The sequence below is a fragment of the Hibiscus syriacus genome, unplaced genomic scaffold (genome assembly GCF_006381635.1).
Source record: "Hibiscus syriacus cultivar Baekdansim isolate YM2019G1 unplaced genomic scaffold, ASM638163v2 tig00016637_pilon, whole genome shotgun sequence".
NCBI lineage: Eukaryota > Viridiplantae > Streptophyta > Magnoliopsida > Malvales > Malvaceae > Hibiscus > Hibiscus syriacus.
The window spans coordinates 1,122,153-1,135,985 of record NW_024062389.1 but is presented as its reverse complement, the minus strand read 5'-3'; the positions used below and the strand labels follow the sequence as shown (position 1 = coordinate 1,135,985).

The 13,833-nt window shown below is 34.5% G+C and overlaps 1 protein-coding gene across 1 annotated transcript; it reads left to right on the top strand.

The window, feature by feature from the left end:
• Positions 1-5,079: 5,079 nt before the first annotated feature.
• LOC120208596 (membrin-11-like) lies at positions 5,080-7,914 on the top strand. Its single transcript, XM_039207826.1, has 4 exons — positions 5,080-5,397; positions 6,395-6,515; positions 6,595-6,744; positions 7,421-7,914. The coding sequence occupies exons 1-4, from the start codon at positions 5,153-5,155 to the stop codon at positions 7,580-7,582; spliced, it is 678 nt and encodes a 225-aa protein (XP_039063757.1). The 5' UTR covers positions 5,080-5,152; the 3' UTR covers positions 7,583-7,914.
• Positions 7,915-13,833: the final 5,919 nt, after the last annotated feature.

The window sequence follows — 13,833 nt, the reverse complement described above, 5'->3', positions numbered from 1 at the left end:
TTTAAAACATTCCAAAACTCGATCAAAGCGTATCTAATACAAATCTTTTATATTATTACATGTCAACTAAATTCTTTATAACAAAATACATGCAATTATATCTACATTTATGATCTGATCTTTGGTAAGGAGAACTGACATATCTTGTTCCTCTTTACTTCTCTTTCCGCTTTCCAAACCTACGTGTGAAACAATCACAAAAGTCGATGACTTAGTGAGGCATAAAAACATATAATAAAAATCATAAGATATTTCACATAACAGAATATATACATGTACATATGCTAACATTATCATGATCTATATCATATTCATACATTATTATCATTCATATTTCTTATCTCTTATTCATATAACCTCTTATGCTATTATCATATATATATATATTATATCTCATTCTTATAACAGATACAATGACTCATAACACATATATCATTTCATACAATTCATATCAAATAGAAACATATATCATCAAAAGCATATACATCATATATATTATATTTAATCTCTTTATTAGCCCATGTATACTGTTGAGAACTGAAGGTATGTGAGTACATTGAGGTTGTGCACTAATGCTGTCAGCACAGCTCGTATAAGTCCCATTGAGTGGCATATGAAATTTGTCCCGAAAGACCTATGTATTTGTCCCGAAAGACCACTGTATATGTCTCGAAGGACCGCATAAACCCTCGACTCTTGGCATGCCAACTATACCTATAGCTCTCGTATTATATAACATGGGCATTATCATTTATGCATTTCATATCACTTGTTCTTTCTCTTCTGTCACATACCACATGTATGTGTAATCATATATCTCATATTATATTACATGTATCATAAGTGCATGTATTCACGTGGATAGTTTCATATGACTTATATCGTTCTTCATTTATTCATGTAAACTCACATATCACATCATGTAACATATATCTCATGTGCATGTAATCATATAAATCGTATCATATAACTTATATTATATCTCATGTGTTCATGTAAACATGCATGTTATATTTTGTTCACATATAGTTCATATTTTATTTTCACATATGGCATATCACATAGCACATATAATCATCACATATCAATTCATATAATCAAGTATACATACATTTCATGTCATTAACATCCTTATAATCAACACTCCATACACTATAACTAATGGAAATAGACTTATCACAAGTCCAATTCCTTATAATCCTATAAACTAAAATGCACTCATAAGAATCATATCAATCATATAACATTTTAGGAGTTACTTCTTACCATAGTAACTTTGTCACTGCTAATTGCTAGCCAATGTTCTTTGATAGCATAAGTACAATTAAATTGCACTCACCTTAGCCATGCTTTGATTCGATCCTAATTCTTTGATTGTTTCGGAACTTGTTTAGTCTCAATATCTACATAAATATAACATTTCAAAACAATAATTAGAAGCCTAAACCTTAAACTTGATGTTAATAACTTACGTCGGTTTAATGAACCAAAATTCCATTTTTTATTTAGGGGGTATCAATACCCCCTGCACAATCTGGAATTTTCGTTCAAGCCCAGAAAATCACTGTTCATTCCCGAAAATTCACTATATCAACTTAAATTCTTCATGTTTCATTCCCTTTTATATTATTAACTCAAATATACATACTTAAACTAATTTATATCCATTTATTTCATCTTAAACCTCAAAATTTTATTCTCCATATAAAATTCAATAATCATACCAAATTTTCCATGTTATCCAAACTTAATTCTAACACTTCTAACTTCTTATTCTCATAGATGACATGTCAAATTCAACTTATCAACTCTATTTAAAGATTTCATTCAAGAACTCAAAATCTTTAATCTCTTCTAAACCTTTCATCTTGTTGTTTTAGAACAAATTAAGCTTTCCTTAAGCTTAATTATCATCTAATGATCAAAACCCAATCTTTAATTGAATAAATAATCAACTAATGAAGAAACTTACCTTTGTCTTTGAGCTCTTACGGGAAGAGGAAGAAGAAAGGAAGAAGAAGAAGAAATATTTTCATCTTCCCACGTTTTAATCTCCTATTATAGGGAATAAAAATATTTGTTATTGTCAATTGACCATTTTGCCCTTTAATTCTCTTAATAATTACTATAAACTTTTAGGAAATATCTCCACATAAATCATTGAACTATTCAACTTATCCACTTTAATCACCAAATTCCAAAATTTTACAATTTAATCATTAACCCATAATTTGGGATGTTACAAGATTAGAAACGTATTTGGAAATTTATGTATATTTTTATATTAATTGTAGTTGGCATGTACTAAGAGAATTGTATTGAATATGCTCTAGTGGATTTTGTAACATCAAATGTCTTCAACTAATGTAAATTGTTCATTTTATTGAATTATGGATTTAAATTTTAACCAATTTGTAAAGAAAAGGTTTTGAAAAGTTAATGTGACACCTCGGACTTGGATCCGGGTCGGATACGGGTTGGGGGTGTTACACAATAAGGGTAGAGCGATGATTTGTGGTATTCAAGATTATATACTGAATTATCAGGATTTCGAGTCCAATTGAACTACAGTTTCCAACACTGCGATACTTATCAATCATTTAGATCGTGATAATTCACTATTATTCACTTCTTAATACTGACTGCACTAGCTGAACTGATCAATATTATGATCATCATTAATAAGTTCTTTAGGAGACAAATAGGTATTCCATTGGTATTTATTTCATTTCTATATTATAATAGTATCCAAAATGTCCGACGACTTGGGTCGTGCTCCATAACCTTTAGGAGCAGTACATCATTTAGGTTCATTGGTGTTCTCATAGTCTATCCAAAGACATTAACTTAATCCAAGTCATAAAGGTATTTAGATCATCTCAATATTCAATGTTATTTTAGTTATTTTGGGGTCCAGACACATTAGTTATGTCAAAACTTGAGGATAATCCATCATTTAAATACTACATTGATGTGTCGCACTTCAAGTAATCTAGTCTTCAAATGATCATTCAAAACCAAGGAGATCACCATATTAAGAATTCCAAATGTAGAAGTTTTTTTTGGGGTTTTTCAAATAGATCTAGAATTTAATCGGTGATTTCAAGGTTCAAGTGGATCAAAATATGAGTTCTCATGTCGTCTCCATTATCATATACATCTATAGTCTTTTTTACACTTTAAGGGTATTATCGTCATTCCATTCAATTCTGTCAGTGACAATATTTTCGATAAATTAGGCTTCAAGTATTTATTCAAGAATCAGAATTTATAGGTCTTGTGCTTTTTCTGAGGTTAAAAACTGATTATAAGATATTTTCCAAATAAAGTATGAATTAACATATGCGTCATTAATTTTATCAGTTCAAAATACAAATTCTCAGGGTAATTCCACTATCAGGGTAAATACATACCATTTTTACAACTTAAGGGTATTTTCATAATTTCTTATGCATGTATATCCGACATTTAACCTTTAACGAAAATAATTAAAGTTTAAGGATCTTGAATTCAATTGATTTACTGATTAATCATTGAACTTGAATTTATTTCTTATTTATCTTCTAATTCCTTACCTGAGTCATTCGAGTCTTATACGGTTTACTACAAACTTATCGTAATCCTATCGGGTTTACCTCAATCAACGGTATCCATAAGATCAATCGAACTCATTCATGCATTTACTAGCTATCAATGTGTATCATATAACATACGAAAGGTAATAGAGTATCACCTCGATTTTTATATTCCACTGATCTAACATTTAACTCCATTTGATCATTCTTGAACTTGAATCCAACATCTAACAATATCTCGAATACATATAAACAGAAATTACATCAGAAAGGAGGCTTAATTGCAGAAAGCGGATAGAATCGGAATGTAAAATGCTGAAAACAACTTATCAGGTTGTAATTTGGTGAAACAAACTTCGGATTCGGACTCAGGACGTTGAATACATAAAATATGAAAATTTTGACTTTTCAGTCAAAGTCAACGGGTTGACTCGAACGAGTTGACTCTGTCTAAGTTGACTCGGTTCAGGTCAAAAAGACCTGGTTTAGACTGGGTTGGGCCGATTCGATCCACCTGGACCGCTTCTAGAAGAAACCAGAGCTAGGGGATAAGTCCCACGCGCATGCGACGGCGCGTGGTGGCGGTGACGAGTCGGGGAACGACTGCCAATTACTCCTACAACTCCAATTAACCAATTACAATCAATATTTAGCCAAACATCAGCCAAAACCATGTCAAAACCGTAAGAAAATTAACCAAACTATAAACCCGAACTTACCCACGCCGACGATGATGAAAATGGTGGCGACAGAGTAACCCAAGGGTTGGGTTTAGAGCAGATGACGATAGTGAGTCTAATAGAGCGGCGGTGAGGCAAAACGGTGGTCGAAATGACCTAAAACGAGGGAAATCGACCGAAGAGTTTGGTTTTTCGACGAATCTTTCAAAAGCTCATTGACGGCGGGCGGTTGGGTGATTCAGCAGGTGACCGACTGGGTTTGCTTCGCGGTGGTTTACTGCTTTAGATGGTGCTGGTGGTGACACCCTTCAACGGGTAGACGAGGAGGGCGAGCCAGCGGGGAACTTGACATGGAGAGAAAATTCTAAATCATTTGGGGATTAAATTTGAGGTTTTTTTTGCTTCCGAATGGGGAAATTGAGTATAAAATACCCATAAAAAATTGGTAAAATTTAAGACTAAGTCCATAAACTTCCTATATTTTCAAAACTAATTCAAAAACTTTGAAAACTTACAATTTAATCTCTAAAGTAAATTAATTTATTTAATAAATTTTAATTTGACATTCGGGGATATGACAAATTAATCGAATTAACCAAAATTTATAAATAATATATACTATATCGGTTAAATCAGTTTCAACTTAACTTTGAACAGCCCTAATTGCATTAAAAAAAACAATACCAGAAAGGCACAGACTAATAGAAACGAGGTGGCTTTTTCCTGATGTGGCGTAACATGATAGGCTAAAATGATGTGTTCTTGGCCATGGAGCCGTCTGACCTGTGAAAACAAGAAAAAGGAAAAACCGAATCAATCACCGTTTATTTACCTGCCATCGGTTGTTCGCCCATTTCTACTATAACTCAAGAACTCGCTTTGTTTGGAATTTGAACCATGGCGGGGACCGAAGGAGGAGGGACTTTATCGGAAGTCTATCAGAGCGCCAGGAAGCTACTTCTTCGAGCAAGAGACGGGATCGAACGGTTGGAGAGGTTCGAGAGCTCCGTCTCCGGTGCTGATTCACCCGAACTCTCCTTCGCCGTTAAAAAATATATCTCTCAGATCCACTCCCTATGCGCCGATATGGATCGCCTCTGGCGTTCAATCCCCGCCAAATCGCAACGCGATCTCTGGAAAAGGTATCACCGCGAAAACGCCCACATATAAAATCGCATTTCTCACTTGTTTATGAATATTCTGTTTTTTGCTATTTGCTTCCTTACATGTCTCCATACTTTATTTTAATATTTTGCATTATTTTCTCAATTTGATTCAATATTTTTTTGTCGTTACTTTTAATTCTAGTTATCTTTAATCTTCAAAAGATTTAGGTCTTGGATAATTGATTAGTGATTATCGTTTCTTTCCTCAATTGTTTCAGTGAATTATTCATTTATGAAACTTGAATTTTCGTTCCGGAGTGTTTTAGCTATAGTTGCATTACTAATTTTATCTCTATCCATGAGTATTATGAACGAGAGATGGGAGTGGACATGTTTTGCTTGTTGTCAAATTGTCAATTATCCTTCCCATTATAGGTCGATGATTGTGAGAAGTCCCCATGATTAAGTTAATTTTCTTAAGAATGGTTAAATTGATTTGATGGCAGTGAATTCAAGCAAGTTTCAGTAAGAGAATGGTGTGCAACTTTCAATTGATTCTAAGTTTAATAAATTACTATGGACGGTAGCTTTGCTGGTTCATTGGAAATCAAATTTCATGCTTGAATAAATCATAGACTCAAATATCAAGCATTAGGTTTTGAGCAAATTAAAACGTCTGAAAGAGAGTGGGCATTTAAAAGTTTTGTCCTGTAAAATGACAGCAACAGGTTTTATTTTTTTGAAGAAAAACTATTTTGAGCTCAAGGCTTGATTGACAAAGCTTCTTTACGAGTAGTCTAACTGCTCTATCAAATTGTCAAATAAATTTTAGTTTAACGAAAAAACTTTCCTTAGTTGTATGCCTACTTGTTAGAAGTTTCTTTACTTGGTTAAAAGGTGTTCCTTGCTTTGCTGAAATTTGAAAAGAGGTAGAGCTGCTTTGATGATTTTCAGTTACCATGCCCGATGTTATTGTAAATCATATTAGTTTTGTTGTCTTACACCTTGAAATTATTTTATATTTGGCAAACAGAAAAGTTGAACAAGTGGCTGAAGAGGCTGACTCTTTGAAAGATAGTCTGGACAAGTACTCTATGAGGAATCAGAAACGGATGTTGGAAGCGAACGAGAGAGCTGAATTGCTTGGAAGAGCTGTAAGTAACTCTTTCTGCTTGGTTGGAAAATGGAGCTGATTTTAGCATGTCTTGAATTCATTTTACTTTATTTTCTTAGAATGGAGAGTCGGCTCATGTCCTGAGAATTTTTGATGAGGAAGCACAAGCAATGCAATCAGTTCGAAACTCTTCCAGAATGTTGCAAGAATCTTTTGAAACTGGAACAGCTATCCTTTCCAAATATGCAGAACAAAGAGATCGCCTCAAGGTACAAACAAATGAGGCCCTTTGCTGATGCATTTCTAGTTAAATATTTTAAATTAAAAATGAGCAGATGCAGTTAACTTCACGGCAGATCTAACAACTTTAATGTATGTTATAGTCACAATTGGTTTTATTAATGGTAGTGATTTTTGTTATCTTGGGTTTCTTCTCTCTGCCACCCCTAATTAGAAACTGTCATAACTCCTGAGGAATACTGCCTGGTATTAGCCTGGTTAGTCTGATTTCCATTTTTCTTGAAATAACCCTTTCTGACATTTATGTTTGATGCATACCTGGACATAGGTATGGGGATATGATATTGACCTCCAATGACTCCAAATACATAGAAAACTTAAATTGAACATGTCCATGTCGAGCATATATCCATACTCTCACACTCGAGTTTGAAGTAATATCGGTGCTGTCGTGCTGATTGGTTAGTGGATGCTGTATGAATATTTTAATCTGTAGTTGAGTGCACTAGATTGTGAATTGTCTATTGTTTATTTGTTTAACAGTATAGATTCCCAGGTGCTGTAACTGAAATGATTACTCATAAATTGTTGATAGCTCAAGTCATATAGTTGAAACAAGAAAATGGTGGTTGTCAATGCCATTTTATATTAGTGCAAGTTGTGATCACTATTAAGTTCTTGAACCAACATCTTGTTTTTGATCAGAGAGCACAACGGAAGGCCTTGGATGTACTTAACACAGTGGGGCTCTCCAACACCGTCCTGAGGCTTATCGAGAGGAGGAACCGTGTTGATTCATGGATCAAGTATGCGGGGATGGCTTTGACAGTTGTCATTGTGTATTTCTTCTGGAAATGGACCCGGTGATTTGCACTCTTTTTCCTCCTTAGCACCAAGGTTTGTTTTTCTGGATTCTCTGATCATGTTAAGAAGGCAAAAATCGTAAGTTTTAACGAGACGAGCTTTGATATAAGAACAGATGACAAAAATGGATGGTGTCATTTCAAACTTGCATTGAAGAGGAAGTTGTTGAGTATGTGAAAAGAATTGGAAGAACTAATGGCCCAAGTTATTATAGCTTGTGTAGTTAATCTGTATCGATGCACTGATATAAATGCAAGAATTCGGGATTATAGATTGTTAATTTGATATTTTGAGCTGATCAGATTGTTAATATGAAGATTTTAATCTTCTTTTGGGTAAATTACAAAAATAATCACTGAACTTTCTTCTCTCCTATTTTGTTCACTGAAGTTTAAAATTTTCTAATTTACTCGTTGAACTTTGAAGATTGAATTTTTTTAATCACTCTCTCGTTAACTATTTAATGGTGTTATGACAATGTAATTTTCTATAATCGATTGATCATTAGTGTGCTTTATTCTTTCTTTAATAGTCTTACATGATTGTAAGGTAATATTTGATCATAATCTTCTTAATAATTGATAGCGTCCACGTACTATATAGATGCATTTGTTTAAATTCAAAAATTTTAAAGAAAACAGCACCACTTTTACAATTAAAATCGATCGATGCATTCTGAATTATATTTTCTTTGTTTCGTTAGTTATAATGTCTCAAAGCTTAAACCTTGGCAGCTCCCACCACCTATTGCCGCCTCTGTTAGCCATACTGAACCATAAGTTTGACATTACTAGAACAATTTTGACCCGAATTCGCCTAATCTAAGATAATTTGAGTGGCACGAACCAAGCGATCTCAGTAGTAAAAGAATTGTTATTATTCTTTGAGATCCTAGGTTTGAGCACCATGAATGTTAAGGGTGTGAACATTTAATATCAAATTGTTAAGAGTTGTCTTCGAACAGATATTTCCTTGTACTTACCCAAATAAGATAAAAGAAAATAGGATATTTGAATGTCATGAACCAAACGACCTCAGTAGCTGAGAGATTTGTTATCCCTTGAGGTATCGAGTTCGAGCACTACAAATGTTAATGATATGAGCGTTTACTGTTAAATGATTGAGTATTTGAACAAATACCGTCTTGTATATATCCAGAATTATATAAAAAAATTGAATGAAAAACTTCAAAATGGCTTAACTCGAAAGTTTTTATCGACATTTAAACTCAAAATAATCTAAATTCAAATTAATTTGAATCCGAGATGAGTCTAACTTGAAATAATTCAAATCCAATTTTTATTAACTAATGTATCTTTTAAGCATAACAAATGAAACCATAGGAGCATGAGGCGAGTTTTGTCTGACCTAATCTTCCCCAGACAAAGAATTTGACTAAAAACACCAGTCACTAATTTTAATCAATTTATTATTCAAGGATGTTAATTTAAACCATTGATTATTGAAATGGTTCCTAAATTCCTACCTTACCCTTATGGCATGTAAATCGTATAGTATTTTACTAATTTCTTTTTCGTTCGACTTTATTTGAATTCCTTAGTATCGTAACGGTTTAAAGATCACAGGACGTAGATAGAAAATATAAAAGGTAAACTACCTATTTAGTCACTGAAATCGTGCGATTTTATTTTAGTTATCGAACTATTTTTCTTTTCAAAATCATGACCAAAGTTAAATTTTAGTTTCATTAAAAAAATAACGGTTATATTAGCGAGTTATCACAAAATAGTACCCACATTATTGTTGCAAAATAAATTAAAAAAAATATTATATCAAAAGTTCTTTTAATTTTTTAACGGCGAGTGATTAAATTAAAATAAAATTGTTAAGTTTAACTTAAAAAAAATAGTCGCCAATAAAATCGCATAAATAATGGGTGGTTAATACGTAATTTACCCACTAAAGAATAGAGTCCCCCAGCTCTACGAGTTAGGAATTGACCAGAAATCAAGTCAGGTGGTGCCTCAAAATATTCACAATATAGATTTTATAATATTTTTTCAAAAATTGATTATTAATATTAATATTAATATGCTATTCTTTTAAATATATATATAATGTAAAGATTTTATGTACTTAAGATTAGACTCGTGTTCGAGCTCGAGTTTAAGCTTCAATCGAGTTAAGTCTGAGAATATTTTGAGTCGAGCTTAAAAATTTTAAGCTCGCATGCTTTTGAGACAAACTTGACAACTTTAAGATCTAAATTTTTTAATCGAGTCGAAATTAATTTTATATTTTTCAAATCAAGTTGAATGTAACACTACTCGAACTTAACTCAGATCGTTTATGGTACAAAATGAAGGAATGAAAATTTGTGACAATATCTCTTGAGAAAATAACCTCAGTGACAAAAAATGCCTTATAATATACGATTTTAACCAACTTTTTTTGGATTTGCAAAATGACCAACTAAATAGTCCAAGTTCGTTGCGATAGTCGAAGTTCGCGTTGCGATTTATTTCAAATTCGTTGCGATAGTCCAAGTTCGCGTTGCGATAGTCGAAGTTCGCGTTGCGATTTATTCCAAATTCGTTGCGATAGTCCAAGTTCGCGTTGTGATTTATTCCAAGTTCGTTGCGATAGTCCAAGTTCGCGTTGAGATTTATTCCAAATTCGTTGCGATAGTCCAAAATCGCAACGACTGGTGGTATTGCATTTGTTTCTTAAGAATTTTCTCTAAAAAGATAGTATTCGCGCGGACGTGTCAAAGACACGTATTACCACGACCACGACCCGAGACGAGATGAGACGGACAGCGGCGGCGACGGCGGCGGCGGCGCGCGAGAGTCCCCTTTGTTCTCTATCACTCAACAAGGAAGTGGGAAAGCCAAGCCTTAAATACCATTCCCAATAGTGTTTCCAATTCTATTTGGGATTGAGCATCACCAACACTTGTTCCCAATACTATGTGAGATTGAGCCTTAAATAGTGATATTATTTGTGAATTATAGTTAATGACTTTAGTATTTGTATGAAAAGTATTTGTGGTTCGTTTAATTTTCATGCAATTCTAATTTATTTTCAATTGATTGTAATTGCACGATAACAATTTTTTTTATTCTCGCGAGTGATGCAATTTTTTTTGAATGTTTTGCTTAAAATTGCAATAATCGCAATTGATTGTAGATTGACTTTTAATTATGACATATTTAATCGTATAATACTAATGCAATTGGTTGCTGATTTAGTTGTTTTAAGGTGCATGATTGTTAATTGTTTCCAGAATAATCACATAGTATTGGAAACAAGTGTTGGTAATGCTCAATCCCACATAGTATTGGAAACACTATTGGGAATGGTATTTAAGGCTTGACTTTCCCACTTCCTTGTTGAGTGATAGAGAACAAGGGGGACTCTCGCACGCCGCCGCCGCCGTCGTGGTCGTGGTCGTGGTAATACGTGTCTTCGACACGTCCGCGCGAATACTATCTTTTTTTCGAACTTCGACTATCGCGTTGTGAATTATCGATCGCATTGCGATTTAGTTGGTCATTTTGGCAAATCCAAAAAAAGTTGGTTAAAATAGTATATTATAAGACATTTTTGGTCACTGGGGTTATTTTCTCATATCTCTTTAGTATTTATTATGAAAATGTTATTTTTTAAATGAATAATATATAGAGAAAATCGCCTCAGTGACAAAAAATGCCTTATAATATACGATTTTAACCAACTTTTTCCGGATTTGCCAAAATGACCAACAAAATCGCAATGCGATCGCTAATTCGCAACGCGATCTCCATTATCGCAAATTCGCGTTGCATTTCGAGTTGCGATAGTTGGAAATCGCGTTGCGATGGTCTACAGTGTCGTTGCGATTTTCCCAATTTGCAATGCGAATAAGTAAATCGCAACGCGAATTGGAAAAATCGCAATGCGATACTGACTATCACAATGCGATACTTACTATCGCAATGCGATAATACAAAATCGCAACGAGATACTGAATTTCGCAACACGATTCTGACTTTCGCAACGCGATTTACATAGCGCCATTCGTATTAACGCGTATTTTTTTTTCAAATTCCAAACACGAATTTTTTCTTAATAAATCGGAAACTGAACCGTCCACAGTAATCGCAACTCATAACCTCAAACCCAAAATCACAACACTCAGTCCCATCTCCATCTCTCACTCTCTACGGCAAAATCCGTCCCCATCTCCGAAGATTTCCGTCCCCATCGCCGGCGAAATCCCTCACAACCATTCACAGTCAAAAATCCCTCACAATCATTCAGAAATGGAAAATGAACCTCCGAGGGTTAGTTTTTTTTATTTTTTTTTTGAAATTTTTGCATTATTTTAGGTTTTTCATATTGAGATTGATGATAAGTTTACTGGTAATTTCAATAATAGATTAACCATTTCACTTAGATTTCTTATTAAATTCATTCGATTACTGCCAATACTGCTAAACTGTTTAGCCTGTGAAGTTAGTATTTGTCTTTGTTTTGTCTTTTGGTTGAAGTAATGCAGAAGAAGAATAGTTTCGAGAATGAAAATCACAACGCGGAAATAACTATCGCAACGCGAAACAAAAATCGCATTGCGATTTTCATTTCGCGTTGCGATTTTCATTTCGCGTTGCGATTTTTATTTCGCGTTGCGATTTTCATTTCGCGTTACGATTCTCTCGTCGCGATAGTCATTTCGCGTTGCGATTCTCTCGTTGCGATAGTCATTTCCGCGTTGCGATTCTCATTATCTCGTTGCGATTTTCATTTCAACCAAAAGATAAAACAGTGTTGCAAATTTTAGTTTCAAGAATAAACTACTATTTATGTTTATTGTTTTTGGTATATCTTGACAGTGTAGTTTTTGGTATATCTAACTTGGTATGTTTATTGTTTTTTTGTAGAAATTTTTTTCGGCTTCATTGACATTAAGGAATAAAGTTAGCCTAGCTACTACAATTGCTTCAAAGCTTTCACCTGAACAAAGAAAATTGTTTGAAGAAACCTGCTTCGGGCCATGGCTGAGAGTACAGCATCCGGGTGGAGATGCTAGTTTGACCCATTTGTGGATTCAGACCATGACTAGCGATCTACCCGACAGTATACAACGTGGTGAGGAAGAGATATGGTTTCATTTTCCACCGGCGTATACTTGTTTTGGGCGGAAGGAGTTCTGCTTAATCACTGGTCTATGATTCAGACACGATGATGTAGGCCGGTACACTCGTCATATCACCCGCCCATCATGGTTATCCAGGGTTTTTCCTGATGAGTCAATAGAGAAGCCGAACTTACACGTCGACGACATGAAGAAATTGTTTAATAAGAAAGATGGTTTTACTCGGATGAATGACGTCGATGTTGTCCGAGTATGCCTTCTACTACTTTTGTATGCCGGCTTTTTAGGCAGAGAGGCCAGACAACCTATTACTCAGGAGCTAATATTATTGGTAGAGGACCTAAATGCATGGAATCTGTTTCCGTGGGGTTCGTATATATGGAAAGCTACCTGGACTAAGTTGTCGTCTGCCTTTGATGACCGCAAAAGTTTACGGGGCGATGGGTCGAAATACACTTTGTCAGGCTTTGTTTGGGCCTTTAAGGTAAGAATTTCTATATAATGTTTTCAAAATTATAATTAATTATTTAACAATTACTAATGTTTGTTATTATATTGTTTGTAGATTTGGATATTCGAGGCCTTTCCCGCCATGAAGACATATGCAATAAAAACTTCAAATGATATTCCCAGGGCTATTTCCTGGAAGAGGAAACGTCTGTTGGATTGGGAAGACTTAATACCATATGCGACAATAAATAATGTAAGTTAACACAAATACTATCATATATAAACAAGTTATTAATAGTAGACGTTTAACTTTGTTTGAGTTTTTATATTTTTAGGAGGCCAACATTCCATTAATGAGACTGACACCCACGGAGGCTGAGCTTGCCACTGATTGGTGGCAAGCTAGTCAGCGTTTTCTTGATGACACGAATGATGAGCAGCCTCCACTTCCTCCACTTCGAGAGCCATCACCTCACCCAGAGCCATCACCTGATCGACCCGACTATACACCTCTACAACGAGAGCCATCACCTATCCCGTCACATCATCGAGCCTCTTCTCCACCATCACCTCATGATAGGCGACCGGCAAAGATGCCACGACTTCTATCTCCCTATTCTCCACCTCCACGGGACGAGTCAAGGGAGTTACGTGATGAGGTCAATGCCTTGCGTGAGGAGATCGGTACTCTACTCGATAACGATGG

Excerpts from the sequence above, each read along its gene's own strand:
- LOC120208596 (XM_039207826.1), top strand. The coding sequence starts at position 5,153 with ATGGCGGGGACCGAAGGAGGAGGGACTTTATCGGAAGTCTATCAGAGC. Across the intron at positions 5,398-6,394 it reads CAACGCGATCTCTGGAAAAG|AAAAGTTGAACAAGTGGCTG; the intron begins GTATCACCGCGA and ends TTTGGCAAACAG. Across the intron at positions 6,516-6,594 it reads CTGAATTGCTTGGAAGAGCT|AATGGAGAGTCGGCTCATGT; the intron begins GTAAGTAACTCT and ends TTATTTTCTTAG.